Source organism: Ptychodera flava, chromosome 9, assembly GCF_041260155.1.
Source record: "Ptychodera flava strain L36383 chromosome 9, AS_Pfla_20210202, whole genome shotgun sequence".
In the NCBI taxonomy this organism is placed as follows: domain Eukaryota; kingdom Metazoa; phylum Hemichordata; class Enteropneusta; family Ptychoderidae; genus Ptychodera; species Ptychodera flava.
Window position 1 is genome coordinate 35,630,461 of NC_091936.1, and position 15,563 is coordinate 35,646,023.

The following is a 15,563-nucleotide window of genomic DNA, read 5'->3' on the forward strand; positions in this document are numbered from 1 at the left end:
ACAAATTGTCGTCCGCTTGTTGTACTTTGCAGTTGGCAACTTATGGCTGCGAAACGTCATGCAGAGCTGTCACCGGCACAGTTAGACGATATTTTGATGCAAGTAAACAGCAAACGAACGAAAATGGCAACAAGGAATGCAATTTCTGTGTTCAGCGACTATGCAAGCAACAAATTTGGATACGCCACCGAGGAGATCGGCAAACTTTAGCGGCAACCCTAGACTCGGCACTGACAACGTTTTACGCTGAGGTCCGGACTCAGAAGGCGAACTGTACTCGAAGAAGTCTTTGAATTTTTGTTTCTTTGCATGTTTGCTTGTTCGGTGTAATAAAAATAATAACACATGAGAGCTTGGGCAATATCACGATTTTTTGCCTGCCCTCGGGCTGGTGGTCATGATCGAAATACTGATGATGCCCTCGCCTACGGCTCGGGCATCATCAGTATTTCGATCATGACCACCATCCCTTGGGCAGGCAATAAATCGTGATATTGCCCTCGCTCTCATGTGTTATTATTTAAATATTCAATTCGTTCGTTCGCGCTCCTGATCAACAAAAAAACATCACTCAAAACCAACTCATCACATTCCAAACTTACCTAGCTACACTCGGTTCGGTAGATAAGTTCCAGGCATCAGTCGTAGTATAAATGCTGACGTCGATTTGTCGACGTCAATGAAGTCGGCGTCGACGTAATAATGTATTTTTACAAATTTATTTATTTATTTGGCGTTAATTAGAGGAAAATAACATCAGAGGGTGGATGACGTATATATTACAATATCCCGGGTAGGCTAAACTGGCCGTTTTGTTTATCGCTATTAGGCCTATTGCCTACTCCCACCGTACCGCCCATCGTCTGTAACTTGAACGCGATGTTTGCACACGAACGAACGCCAAATGCCAGTCACTCAGAGTCGTCGGTTTTCTTGCTACCCAAGTTGAAATATATGCAATTATGAATGTCATTTTTGAAAATTCACTAATGCATGCAATACCAATTACGATGAACCCCAATTTATTGTTGTTGAGATTTTGTCAACAGTGTTATAAATATAGTGCTGCAAAATCAGTAGTAGGGCCTACCCACGTGAAAGACGTTTTGAACTCGTTCCCGTACTTGCTATATTCAAGCTGAAATCAGTCAAGTCATTACGTGTTTATTTCGCATATTTGCTATATTTTAGCACCCGTACTCAGAACCCCTCTTTGACATTCTGTTTGGCATATTACTACGTTCATTTCGAATCCTATTTTGTCTTTTTTTTCAACGCTCAGTTCGACGCTGTTTTTGTTTTTCCACGCTCAGCTTGACGCTCACTTTGTCGATTTTGGGACCTGCATTACGTCACTCGTACTTTGAAAGTACGGCACATTACGTCACTCGTAGTTCGTTCGTACGAGCTCGTAGGTCTGCTCGTAGTTCGTCCGTTTTGAGACGATTAGATAAATGCAATTTCCCCTGCCCTGGACACAATTCCCCTCAAAAAGTTTTTCGCCAAGCCCTGTCCCCAGGAGAATCAACCGATATCCGCCCTGTCCTACAAAAAAACTAAAATTTGCTCCCCTACCACCTAAAAACATGTCCCCTGCCCTAGCAAAATTAAAATTTCCCCTGCCCTCAAAAATTGCTCCTGGAATAGCTTTTTCGATGAATAGCTCCGTTGGCTGCACCTGAAGTATGTCAATATTTGGATGAAAGACCTCCACTGGTATGTAAGCTTTGATGCAGTCAAAAACTTGTGTTTCATTCCTTTTAGAAGACACTTAGCTACGAAACAATCGGGCATCTTCCCCTCACATTCCAGCTTTTGGCCATACAAATTTTGAAGTGGGCACTATCCGGTTCAGGCCCTGAGAACCGGATAGTGCCCACGTCTATGAATATTCAGCGTGAACGAGGGCGATAAAACTACAAAGAATGCTTCGGATAAGGCTGGCAGGAACGCAAACAAATTATCTCCACTTTATCCCAAATTATACACTTGGCTCTTCTAAGTATTTCTCTGCACTCCCACCTGGTCAGTCCACAAGGACTGGATTTTTCGGTAGTTGAGAACGGCGACACCAAACGATGTGTCCATTGTCCATTGAGTTGAAACGGATACTAGCAAACTATTAAAAGTGCATGTTATGTTGTAAAATACCAAAGTCACCATTTTTGGTCGAAAATGAAAAGAAATGCGTTGCGACACACGATAATTTCGAGTATTTTAAGTCCCTCAAACCACGGCCATACATGAATGCGCTCGCGTATGTCCTTACGCACTACGCTGACTTTGAATGGTATGCATTAAACGTCAGCGACGAGTGCTACGCTTGCGATCATATCGATCGGTACGACGGTATGACATGTATCAATGGTCCAGTTCAAGTGACTTTGAATGGGCAGATCGTCCATGTAGCCGACACGAACACGAAGTGTCTGATACCAGCTACGAAAACTATGAAAAATAGTAAAGAATGAGCTACAAAATCACTATCAGTTTTAAGTTGCAGGTAGAATAAGTCTGTGCCTTTGTATAAAATACTATGAAAATAGTAGAAAGTGAGCAACCAGCTGAAAGTTAGTCGAGTCGAGGAGACCTTAACCGCATATCATTTGCATCTCATTGTCGGCTACATGGACTGTGTGCCCTTGAAAAAAAAATGACTAAAAACAAAACTGTTTAGATGTTTTCTGCTCTGTTATGGACAAGCGTCCGGCATTCACAGGTGCAGAACATTTCGGCCAGGGGGACATAATACCTTAAAAACAAAACTGACCAACTTCGCCTTTCGTAAGCACTAGCGTTACCGGGACAAGTAGTACCGCCCGTACCGGGGCCCGTACCTCCCAGCTTTGTACTTAGCCGGCGGTTAACTGTTTTTATCTTTTATTTACACCCACTAACTCATTAAGCTGGCAAAAGCTCTTGCAGAAATTTGTATGGCAAAAAGCTGTCATGCATTAATGGCACCAAAAAGGGCAAAGAATTGCATGCCCAAAACTCCCTTACACTGCGGTGTACTTGTAGGGTCAATGACAGTGAGTGATCCCATGTCAATCCACACTGCAGGAAATTGTCTGTTTTGTTGCTTTGTTGTTATGCCCTGTCTAAACTTTTTCCCAGTACGGGTGGATATCCTTATAGATGAGTGAGTTGACTGTCATGCGGAGTGCTTTGTTTCGCACGAAGATAGTCCGTAAAGAAAGTAGTGCCTGATTTTGAGTCGTCTTTTAACTTGAGCAATACTCTTGCCTATCTTGGCTAACTTGGGCTTCAGATTTGAAAGGTTGGTAGGGAATCAGTTTTACCTCCCAATAGAATATTCAACGTCGATGGAAACTTTGTGGAGATCAGTTATTTCACTGTCATGCGCAGTACTTGGTCATCCATAGTCGGCAGGGTAGATTGTACCTAAGTTCGAGTTTTCCGACATTCAGAAATTCTTGTTTAACTTGAGATTAACATTTGAAAGACACATGATAAAAGCAGCTTTATGTTTACGGATTTGTAAATGAGGAGAAGAGTAAGTGTCAGAAACTGTTATCCCTCTCAAGAAAGCAGAGGCGAGATCTCAGCCGTATGAGGGCGGTTTTGGCAAAACATAAGTGTCTCGCTTTTTCTCTCATAATTCTACTAAGTAAACTTTCTGATCATGTCAAACTTATATTTAAGCATATATTTGACGTTTTCCGACATAAAACGGCTTAGTAGGTCAATATTTGACGAGAGGCCTCCACAAGTAGCTTGGACTTTGTCGGCCAGGTTTTCCTTGCGATTAATTGAACGCGTTACCTTTGAGTCTGCGCAGTATAGTGAGAAACTCCCTGCATTGCGTTCACCCCACTCATTGCGTTCACCCACTCACTCGTTTCACATGAAAACAGACCACAAATTATCGCGTTCACCCCGCTCAAACTTTCACAAATCACAGACTTGAACCAAGTCAACACGTGCTTTCTAGTAGAATATACCTTTTCTTACGTCAAATGTACCTTTGCTTACGTTATCAATTGTTTACATGTATTAATTGTTTACATGTTTACATACAGATACTTGCAATTATCGACGTTAAACTAACCATTTTAACGTGATGTACGCTCAAAAAGTATAGCTATAAAAAGGTTAACTTGACATTGATCCAGGTCAAGTACGATGCTGCAAATTATAACTGTGAGTTCCGCATGGTCGCGAGAATTTCCATTACCTCGATCATGTCATCACGGTCGCTCTGGGACCGCGATGTCATGTTTCGTCACCGACAGAGCTTAATGGCTGAAGTTACAAAAAAGACTGTGAAATTGCGGCGAAATGTTGTTTGACCCTCTCAATGCATGAAAGACATTGAAAGCCAAGACTTTTTTCTGCAAATTAACATGACAATACTTGATTAACTCATTCCACTCATGGTGGTAGCTACCTCCACGTTCCAATGAATAGCTGAAAGGGTCTTTTACGTAATAGCAAGGTTCTCAGAAGGATGTGACAGGATACAAACCCAAAAGTGTTGTTGTCGAGTCAAGCAGATTGACGTCTTTGGATTTCTCATTCCCATTCGAGCTGCATTCGCTTCCCTTTTGCGCCCCGATACCGAGAGTCAAAACCAGACAGATCTGAAGAATTCGGTGAGTCCTTTCGAAAGCAATGCTGCAAAAAGTAACAGCACATAGGCGTACGTGTTAAACAGTATTGTTGTTGTCAGCCTTACCTCACTTTCATGTATGAGCCTCTTAAAGTTTGCCGCCGTTAACTTTTCAAACAAGAAATGCTGCGCACTTTTGGAATTACAGAAGAAAGTAATAGGTATCTGAAACCTTCCCACAAGGATCGTTCTCCCAACCATGGAACAGAAATCTATCTTGATCTGTTGCCTGCGTTATGTAAATTCCATTGGTAGCTCCATGCATGGTAAATTCCTCGGTCCATTGAGGAAGAAGTGGAACGGTCATTCTGACTTCAGAAGCTGTAATCTGTGTGCTGGCTCCATGTGCTTTGATCTTGATGTAAGCCCAAGCCTCTATGCTATGATCCTACCCGATTTGAACCATATACATATTTCACTGGTAAATTTTGTATTGACACTAAAGGATACTTGCTAACTGTGTTGGAAAACTACAGAGAGATGTCAGTCACCCTGGCAAGTTCATCTATCTCGATTGATTCACCATTCGGGCAAACGATTTACCAATACAGACCCACACATTAAACGCCTTTCACGACATCTTGCATATATTTACTATCCCAAGACACAAGGTAAAAAAACAACCATCACGAAATTCTTAATGGTGTTTTCCTCAAACATTTACACAGTTACAAGTCAATCATGTGCTCAGAGCATTCCATGATAACGTTCTCATTTCTGTCGATAAAGTGTGATGTAAATGGCCTGGCAAGAAATGCAACTGTACAGGCACAACATTTGTACGATAGTAATTACACAGAAATTAAGCTGAGGCTTCGTACCTCCACGATAGAAGATAATCAGCGACTCCATCGTCACACAAGATGGTTAGAATACAAGAGAAGTCGGCCAGTTGGAGAAGTCGGCCAGTGGGCGAACTCGGCCAGTACAGTATGCACCCAATTAGAATATATGATCTATAATAGTGTTTCTTTTTTTGAAGTCTCACCAAAGTTATATGCGAAAGCGATGTAAATGTCATGCATAAGGTGAGCGTAATGTTTGCAAACTTCACAGATCACAGTTCAACGCACGTATGAAATACACACATTGGGTAAAATTAAAGATGGCGGTGTATCGCGATCGTGGCAGCGAGTTTTGCAGCCTTCGTCATTGTTACACTTGAAGTTCGTTAAAAAGTCATAGGAGATGGTGAAGTAAATTAGTTAAGAGTCGTCAAGCCATGAATTTTACTGAAGAAATGGCATAATGTTTGCCTGAACTTTAATACAGGTACGCGCGCGATCTGCAGAAACACTGATGCAGACTGTAGGCCAACATGTTTTGCAGGGTGGACGTGGGACCTCGTCGAGTTGTTTTCTGAATGTTCATAGTAGTATTAAACCAACAAAAGGACAAAAACTATGGTAGTAAAAAGTTAAAACTGGCATGTGCCGATTAAGTATTCATCTGTGAAGAGAATGCAATCATATTGCTTTGTTGCGAGTGGCCGACTTCTCCTGGCCCGACTTCTCCCACTGGCCGAGTTGGTCGGCACCGGCGCTGGCCGAGTTCGCAACTGGCCGACTTCTCCGGTTACCGATGGGAATGTCTAAAAGAATTTTCGGAGACTGTTTCGGTACTTTTCTATCGGTAATTCTACTACTTTATCTGTTAAAGGAACACTGAAAAGTTTCTGAGAGTTTTGTTTTAAAGTGACCATTTTCAGGATATCGAACGAAGCTGTCGTGTTTTATTTGGTTGGAAGATAATTATATCTTCAAATGTCCTCTGTTACTATGGTAACTTTGTGAACTATACCTGCAAAGGTTTCTAGACGTTTCGGCACCAAGTCGTTTCGGCCCAAGACGTTTCGGCCTCCCGATTTCAGGCCCCAAGTCGTTTCGGCACCGCTCAGGGCTATCTGAGGGAACTAGTGCTGGAGCGTAATGTTGCAAATCAAAGCACTAAAAAAGTAAGTGTCAAATAACATTCATACATCATGCTTCACTTGTGTGAACAAATACCTCCATGGTGTGAACCTAGTAAGAGACCGTAAGAAAAAACTTCATATCGTTTTAAATCTGTGACACAAGTTTCCAAAACAGCACAGCAAATGTCACACAAATGCACAGAAAAGTACTGGTCAGAACGCAAAGGTCACGCTTACGAATATGACTGGTCAGTCAATTACTAAATAGTTTGAAAACAAATCGAAACAGGGATGCCGAAACGTCTTGGGTTGTGGTGCCGAAATGACTTTGGGACGGAAATTGCGAGGCCGAAACGACTTGGGCCGAAACGACTTGGTGCCGAAACGACCAGTTACCCCTGCGGTGATAGCCCCTGCCTGGACACCCACGCAGGTTTGTCAGCGATCTCCGATGGCTCTTGCTTTGCTTTTGTTTGTTGTCAAGTTTTCATCAACGGTACTGTAACAATGGAAAGTGACTTCGTAAGCGCATTCTCGATTACTTTTATTACTTTCCAGACAAAAGAAGTCGGCCCTTGTTTGCATACATACGATGCAATGTTTTCTTCGTTTTTGTTTGCTGTTTTTCCAAATTATAGGGATTAGGGTCTCTTACTTTTTTTGCCAGAACAACAAACGTGTCAATTATATGACAAACCAGATTGAAGCATATTTCCTTTAAACCAATGGGGACATGGAAGCCAATGAGTCGCTGACTTACACTGCAATATCAAGACACATTTATTCCCTTATAGACCTAATTGCGGTCTGGTACAGCGTAAACTTGTTTTCGTTCTAGCATGGAGGCAGAAGCCAGAGAAATCCTATCGGTCATGGTAAAACTAAATTCATCATTAAATCAAAGATTTTGACGGGTATGACTGTTGATTTCATTACGCAATCTTATATCAGTCACGATAAAACTAAAAAGTTATCCGTTTTTGAGTCGATCGTTACAGCTTTTAGTAAATAATTTACTCGCTACCGATGAATCGTGTTTTCCTCGATTGAAAAGAATGATTAACTGTTTACGGCTGCAGCAAATATGACGAAGACACAAATTTAAGCTGTTTTGTTGTCGAGTTTACCAGGGTCGAGGTGATTAACGACCAGTTGTAGACTTAGTACAAGTCTATGAATAAAATACACTAACACGTATACACGACGTAGTAGACTAACTGCAACTGTTTTTTCCTGACCGCGATGTGGCGGAGTTATCTCGAGATGCCTGGAAAAACTTGCTGCCTATTGCGTCCACTCAACGCAAGCGCAAACTCACTATCCAGAGGGTTCATCTCACGCACAGAGAGTCCCTCTACCCGTGATTCTCAGCCCGTGCCTCAGACCGACGCAGATGCCACGTTCAGCACAAATCAGTGAAGACGGGTCGTATTTCGATCACAATTAAAACGTTTCACTTAAAAAGCAGCATTAATGCTGCATCATAACTTGCTAAAGTTGCTTTATTTTTACACAATGACCGACTTGAACCAAGTCTAGGCTTAGTTGTTAAAAAACCTTGCACTCTTCTCTGCCATTGTTGATAATGTAGACAGAGTCAGTGTCAGCAGCTTGAACGTTAATCACTTCCTCGTATTATCATTATCAGGGAATCTATGTCAAGTCAAAGCGACCGTCAAGGTCATGTTTGTTCACATGTAGCAACTGTTGAAAACATATGCAAACTCTTCTTTATCCGAACCAAATAAAATGAACTAATATTGTTGTTAATAATCATGCTTTTCGCATATTTTATCTTTTTTATTAGGAATATTCCTTAGTGAGCCATGAGTTCGAGCAGTGACATTAAATATTTGACGGATTTGAGTAAGTGAACCTCACTGACTGTCTCTGAATTAGTGTTCTCATTCTTTTCGTGTATGTATACACACCTAAATTCATACTCAGAGAAACACATGCAAACTAGGAACATTAAAAGATCCTTCCGTCTTTACATCAATGCATACCTAGGTACAAACGAGGAAGCGAGACAAACAAGAACAACTTTTGTGTTGCTTCTGATAGAACAACTTTCATGACACACTGAATTAATATCAAATCTTATTTTCAACAGGTATATCGGAAACCAGCGATTTCAAATACATCGAAATCAAAGCACAATGCCCAGGTTTGACGATGTGGAGAGAATTAACAGGGGCAGTGAAAGTCGAAGCTAAGTTTGAAGACAAGTTAGTAATTTATTGTCCTCGTTGTTTTGTCATGGTTCTGTCACTCGATGTTGTAAAATAGAGCCGACTTCATCAGTAATAGCACCATACTCCCTCTGATAAGGTTACCTGTGTACAGCCAATGCTTTTCTATTGTAGTGACTAAAATGCCATTACATGTCCACACTGCTCCCGTTCAGTGGTCTTGTTCCCATTGAGACTTGGGGACAGATACTCGGACTCTCAAACTTTTTCATTTTTTTTCTGATATACAACTTGTGGGGGCTCATTTTAAAGCTCTTGGTGTAACAAAATTTTTCATCGGCTAAGTTTTTTGAACTTCGAAAATTCTATTACTTAACATTCAAGTTAACACACAGGGATGGCGGCCATTTTGAATTTTAAATATCGGTAAATCTTGGGATATTTGTTTCCCTAGTACCAAAATTGGCATGATAACCCCCGATTTTTATCCTTGATTTCGAAAGCGGATAGCTGATAGATTCCTTAAAGAAGTTTGAGCAAAAGATTCCTTAAAGAAGTTTGAGCAAAAGATTCCTTAAAGAAGTTTGAGCAAAAGTTTAAGTCAACACGATTGGAACTAATTTGGAATAATTGGATAGTAAAATAATGTCGATCTAATCCACAAATGTAAGCCCAGCTGCTTTTCTTTTTATATTACACACTTAATTTTATGACTAATTTGTATTATTATACACCTACGTCTGTAACCTATGGAGTTTCGTCGTACAGTAAGTTTCGTTATCACATGCACAAGCCAAGTTTGTCGTCTCCGAACAAAAAATACGGGATTTATTCTCTGATCGTTCTACGTCACGACAACCCGCGTCTATGTCATCAATTTTGGTGCGTTGGACCTTTTTTAGTCGATCTTCGGTGTGCTCGTAAATATGTAAACAAACAACATGGCGGCCGATGTTTCTCCCACGATCAAACTGTGTCTGACGTGAAAATATCGCAAACATTAGTCATGATTATTAGAGTCTGTCAATACATCAACTGGGCAAATTTTTGAGACCTCGTGTTTGACCGTGTTTTGTCGCCGATATGCATGGGGGTTCGTGTCACGGTATGGACCCCGCCGACGCCTGAACTTTCGACGCACTGTGTACTTTCATGTGGTAGACCACGGTATCGGTAGACATACGGTTTCCACTGCAACAAGGGGGTCAAGTGCGGTCTCCATGCCTCCAAAAGTCATGTAATGAAATCGATATTTTCACTGGCTATGACATTAATAATCCGAACAATGTAAACACAAGAGTGTACCGCCTGTATATTCCGAAGGAATTACGTGAATAATTTGCGGAAACAACTAACTCGAAGCTGGTCGGCGTTACCGTGGGTTCCGTAAGCATTGCAAACAGGGTCAGGCGCAACGTTTACAGTGCAGTGTTCGCGCCGTCGAGATTCAGTCGATATTTGTTCCCGAAAAATAGCGTATCTTCGTCTGTGATAAATTTCTAGGACTATGCTATCTTTGAAATAGAGTATAACTTTGCGGAAAATAGCCTACGTGTACACCGAGAGCTGTCATATGCTCCACACACGAACGAACGTGAACGCTCAAGCACGCGACGGACGACTGGAAATGATTGACAACTTGTGCACGGCGTACTTATATTATTCCTAAAGTAGTTCAAAAGTTGAATCGTCATGGAAAACTTATTTTATTTTGCAAAACATAACGAATTCTTGGCTTGTGCATGTGATAAGTATATTATTCCCTAATATTTTTCTTCGTTCAGCTCGGAAAATACTCGTGACGTAAGCTTAATGACCGTGTCACCACTCGTCTTCGACTCGTGGTGACACGGTCATTACGTCACTCGTATTTTCCTTCGCTGAACGAAGAAAATATTAGCCTAAGAGAATAGTATCTAAGTATCAGAGGACGCGATAACTTTGACGCGGAGTACAACAACTCCAGGCAATCTCCAGGCAGAGTCATACGCGTATTACCCACAATTCCTGATGTGTTCGATTCGACGATAAGTGACTCTGCCACAGGTGTCCTGTTTACGTGGTAAATCAGCACATACCGATAAGTATTTTCTCACTTCACTCGGAAACGTACTGACGGCAGAATACACCGTATCCCTCGGGAAATACCTTCGGAACTTCACAGAGTGCCCTCGACCCTCCAAGGCCATGCCATGGGGTTCTGTCATAGCGTACGCGCGATAAGAACTCGGGTTCCGAGAGTGTAACTTTAGGTGTTATTGGACGCTATTTGACCTTTGACCTCAAAACACCTTTACGTCAACGCGAGGAAAAAGAAGAGAATATTTTACATTTTTACAACAATATATACTTCTTAACATTCAGTACTTCATAAAGCAAATCATGGTCAGTCCAAAACCGGTGAATTTGTGTGAAATTATGCTGCTGACGTAAAATTTCTACCACGCGCACTTCGCAGGGCGGGTTGAAATTTCGTTCTGTGCGCTTAGCGGACGCGCTGAACGCGTTTCAAGTCTCCTCGCGATCGCTCCCTGCAGAAGCATCCAAAAACGCCTAAATTTCGACTTTTTTCAAGTAAAGTTGGACTAAAAAGGTGTATAATAATAAAAGTTGGACTAAAAGGTGTATAATAATAAGGTTATTCACAAAATACCGGGATTTATGTCCGAGTACATCGTACGCTACGGTATTGTCCTCGACGCTACGCGTCTCGGACAATACCTCCGCTGCACGATGTACTCGGACAGAAATCCCGCTATTTTGTAGAATAACCTTATAATATTGCAACATTCAACTATAGGGCACCTAACACTTTTGAATAATTTGAAAAATATGAAAATCCGATTATCCCAAATTAGTTCCACTCGTCGTAAGTCTTTCACTTTCGAGGCGCACACTACCTTTACGACATAGTCTACAATCTCAAGTTGTCATCCCATTAAAGAAACCAGGACAATTAGAAGAAGAAGTAACTTTTGCGTTATAACTTGCTGAGCATATTTTATACAATCAGCGACTTATAATACAAGTTTATCTCAATCTCTGATTCGCCTACAGTTCCTTTGATGTCAAAGTGAATTACAATTCGAACAAGTATGCCTTTGAGGCAAACGGAAAACCACTCTTCAAACCTATCATGAAAAATAAGTGTTCATATAAGGTAAGCTTTTAATCTTGTTTCCGGCTTTTAGTTTCTTGTGTCTGCAATGGGCGATGGTATATTTTTCATCCGGGTCATGCATGCCATGCTCGGGCCTACTCGGCAGACACATTTTGTGAGTCTGAGGTTCGTATGGATATTTCTAATCATTTGTGCATCCGTAACCTGAATCTCTACTCCGTAGAGAAATCGAAATGTTCAATACATAAAACAACGCATCCGATTTGTTTTAAAATATTTAGCGTACATGATCCCAGCAAGATTACATGACTCAACAGCAGAGGTAGGCAAACGTCCAGACGTCTGGGTCCACTGTGTTGTGATCAACACATCTGCCAATACATTCTAATGCCCTTGTACATATATACACAGAGTAACAAACTAAATCAGAAAACCGCCGGACTGACGTTTGTACTCGTCCGGGACAGTGACCAACTAATTCTGCGCTGATTTGCACACCACATATACTCAAAGGTGTCTGTAGCCTCATTATAGCATAGAAGCTGCTAGACTGATCCAGAACTCAGATTATGGTGTTTGTGAATTGCCGGAAATTATTTAAGAGTAGTAGAATAGTATTGTAGCCTGAATCATGTCTTAGAAAAGGCAATGCAAGAATCAATGTTCTTAGTTCAGGAGAGTTTGAGGGTCACAAAATATGTTATCAATGAATAATAGTAAACAAGCAAATAAAAAAAAGATCAAAATGGAAAAAAATGAAATGAACATAAATAAAAAAGTAAACAAAATAACAAACAAACAAACAAACAACAAACGACTGAACGATTAACTGTGAGAAAAAAATAGAAAAAAGGTAAAAAATTAGACAATAAACAAAAACAAACAAGTAAACATAAACAAACAAACGACTGACGGATTAATTGTGAGATAGAAAAGTAAAAAAGTAGATTAAAAGGTAAAAAATTAGACAATACACGAAAACAAATAAGAAAATATAAACAAACAACTGAATGGTCCTTGCTATTGAATAGTCCTCCTTTCTGTATACTCAACAAGGGAGCAACGGCCTTGTGTATCAATAATACGTCACAATTGATCCGCCATTGGTTTGTTTGTTTGCTTGTTTAATTTTTTTGTTTACCTCTTTGTTTTTGTTTATTATGAGCATTTTTACCGCTTTTTTAAATTTTGTTTTTTTTTCTATCTTTTATTTACCTGTTTACTGTTATTGAGTCATATTTCCCTGTGGTTTAATCGGAACATGGTAATCACTGACAGACTATTGGGCGACTAGGAAGTGCTTCACTCTCTCAGTTTCAGAGCCAGGGAATGATTACACAGACGCGTTTTCAAACACTATTTTTTCCATGCCTTTGTAGGTTAGAGAAAACAGAATCGAAATAAGTCTTCGAAAAGAAGAACCGGTGACATGGCGTGCTGGTGGCGATGCTGTGCAGATTCTTGCCGAATAACAATGCGTACAGATTAATCTGTTCAACAGCGGACCCTGCGGATTTCTTAAACAATTACACCGATCCGAATCGTCAAAAGACACAAGGGAGTTCAGATAACACGTCTGGAGTTTTAATGCTACCAAAACAGTGTGACAAACATCATAATAGATTTGCACCATTCACTTATGTTACAGTAGTAAAAAAATTATCACCTTTAAAGTGAAGAGATTGTGACACAACTTCAAAATATCAGATGAAACCTTTGCATGGCAGATAACGAAATGCATTGAAACACCCAAATGTTGGGCTGTTACAATGATTAGAATCTTCTCAAAGGAAATCTGTTCAAAATGAACAACTTGAGGAGGTTCAGAAGTTGTGTGCTAACCTGCCCATTCTTACCATGCATTCAAACTCGCAATTATTGTGAGGGCGCAATTGCGAATGACAAAAGAGAATGACATCACTGCACTGCACCAATGGCTGTGCCATCCGATTGGCACGGATTGTACTTTCAACATTATGCGAACTAATTGTAGGGTAGTTATGCTGTATCTTTATGTTGCAAGTATTGTATTTAACTAACCCATTATTTCTAGCAATAAAGTCGAAAGTTGTTATTGCACCAGCAGCTGTCTGTGCATTATTCGGAGTTGTAATATCACTAACTGATTGCACTCCTAAAGAAACAGGCTGAAATCTTGTTCAGTGTCATGTGGATATTTACTGTAGTCACAGGAGCTCACTTTCTCATTTTTTAATTGTTATTTGTTTATAAATACAAACTTTGAGTAAATAAAAATATAGTCAAAACATGACGATGTAATTTCCTTTGAAATAATGCAATAAACAAAACATAAAGTGTAAAATGAAAGCAAGATTGACAACGCGCACACTCTGCCCCAATTATCATCATTCTACCAGTACGAAATATATTCTTACTTTCTCAGGACAAAAGCCTGGCTAACTTCTTGGCCACGCACATAAATTCCAACTCGACTCACCGAAACAGCCCCTTCCTCACTACCGGCGACAAGATAACGGATACTGTGTGAACTATCAGTAAATACACTCGCATATAAGCCCTAATTCACCTATCATTCTTGCATATCGCCGAAAACGGGCGATTTTGAAATGGTGAAACGCATTTCAGGTGGAGTACGGTTTTCTTGGATACCGTTTGAAACCGACTCGGATTTCAAAGGAACCAATCACGTTACCTGACAGGTGATAGTTGATTTCAACTACGCCGACGTGACAGGTCATCAGACCTTGCGGAATATGACAGGAAAATTAGGACGTATATATATATATATATATATATATATATATATATATATATATATATATATATATATATATATAGAGAGAGAGAGAGAGAGAGAGAGAGAGAGAGAGAGAGAGAGAGAGAGTCAAAAGTAGTTAAACAGTTTAAATTCACTCGGATGGAAGTAAATACAGCAATGATGTAAAGTACCGTCATGCAAGTGCAAGCAATAGATCATTATGGGTTGTCTATGATTGTGTCATATGAATTATGAAGATATGACATCAGCAGGATTAGTTTATAACAATTAATATACAGCAAAGAAATAACATCATCAAAATCTCCTAGGTGTTCATCAGTTATTTACCAAGGCGACTCTTTCGGGGATTTGAAAACAATACAGTCAACTGCCTTGGCTCCCCAAGCAGTACGGATCAGGTACCACAACACCTCAAGTTATTCTGAGTCTGATGTTATATATGATGTCTTTCGGTGTTGCATTGAATTTTTCTAAAAAAAGAGGGTGTCTTGACATAGCTTTATGAAACTGTCTGATGATTTTAGGTTGTTGTCCTCCTCGAGACAACATCCTGTTGTACAGGCTGGCATCTTTTGGAAGAAAATCTTCTATTAGAAGTGTTGCACGAGCAATGCGAAGATATTCTTACAATACAGTGCCAAAAAAAATATACGAAGGGATGTTACTTTCGCGATCTGGCATTCGCACTATAGAAAACTTAAAATCATCGCGCTTGTCAAAGAGTTTATGGACGAATATTCCATCTACTATACATATGTCCAATTCGCCTTACTCAACTAAAGCGCTGTAACCTCTGCATCACGGAGAAATTTCACATTATCAACTCAGACAAGTCAACACTATGGAAATCCGGTCGCGACATGCGACCTGCGACTTCAAAACCGCGACCTGCATCCTGCAAGTTTGAAACATGCGACCTGCGACTTCGGCATTTAGACGTAGGT

The 15,563-nt window shown here is 40.4% G+C and overlaps 1 protein-coding gene across 1 annotated transcript; it reads left to right on the top strand.

Moving 5' to 3' along the window:
• Positions 1 to 4,435: 4,435 nt before the first annotated feature.
• On the top strand, positions 4,436 to 13,937 carry LOC139140842 (uncharacterized). Its single transcript, XM_070710291.1, has 5 exons — positions 4,436 to 4,616; positions 8,353 to 8,411; positions 8,659 to 8,773; positions 11,795 to 11,897; positions 13,238 to 13,937. Exons 2-5 carry the CDS (start codon positions 8,372 to 8,374, stop codon positions 13,328 to 13,330), a joined length of 351 nt encoding a protein of 116 aa, XP_070566392.1. The 5' UTR covers positions 4,436 to 4,616; positions 8,353 to 8,371; the 3' UTR covers positions 13,331 to 13,937.
• The last annotated feature ends 1,626 nt before the right edge of the window (positions 13,938 to 15,563 follow it).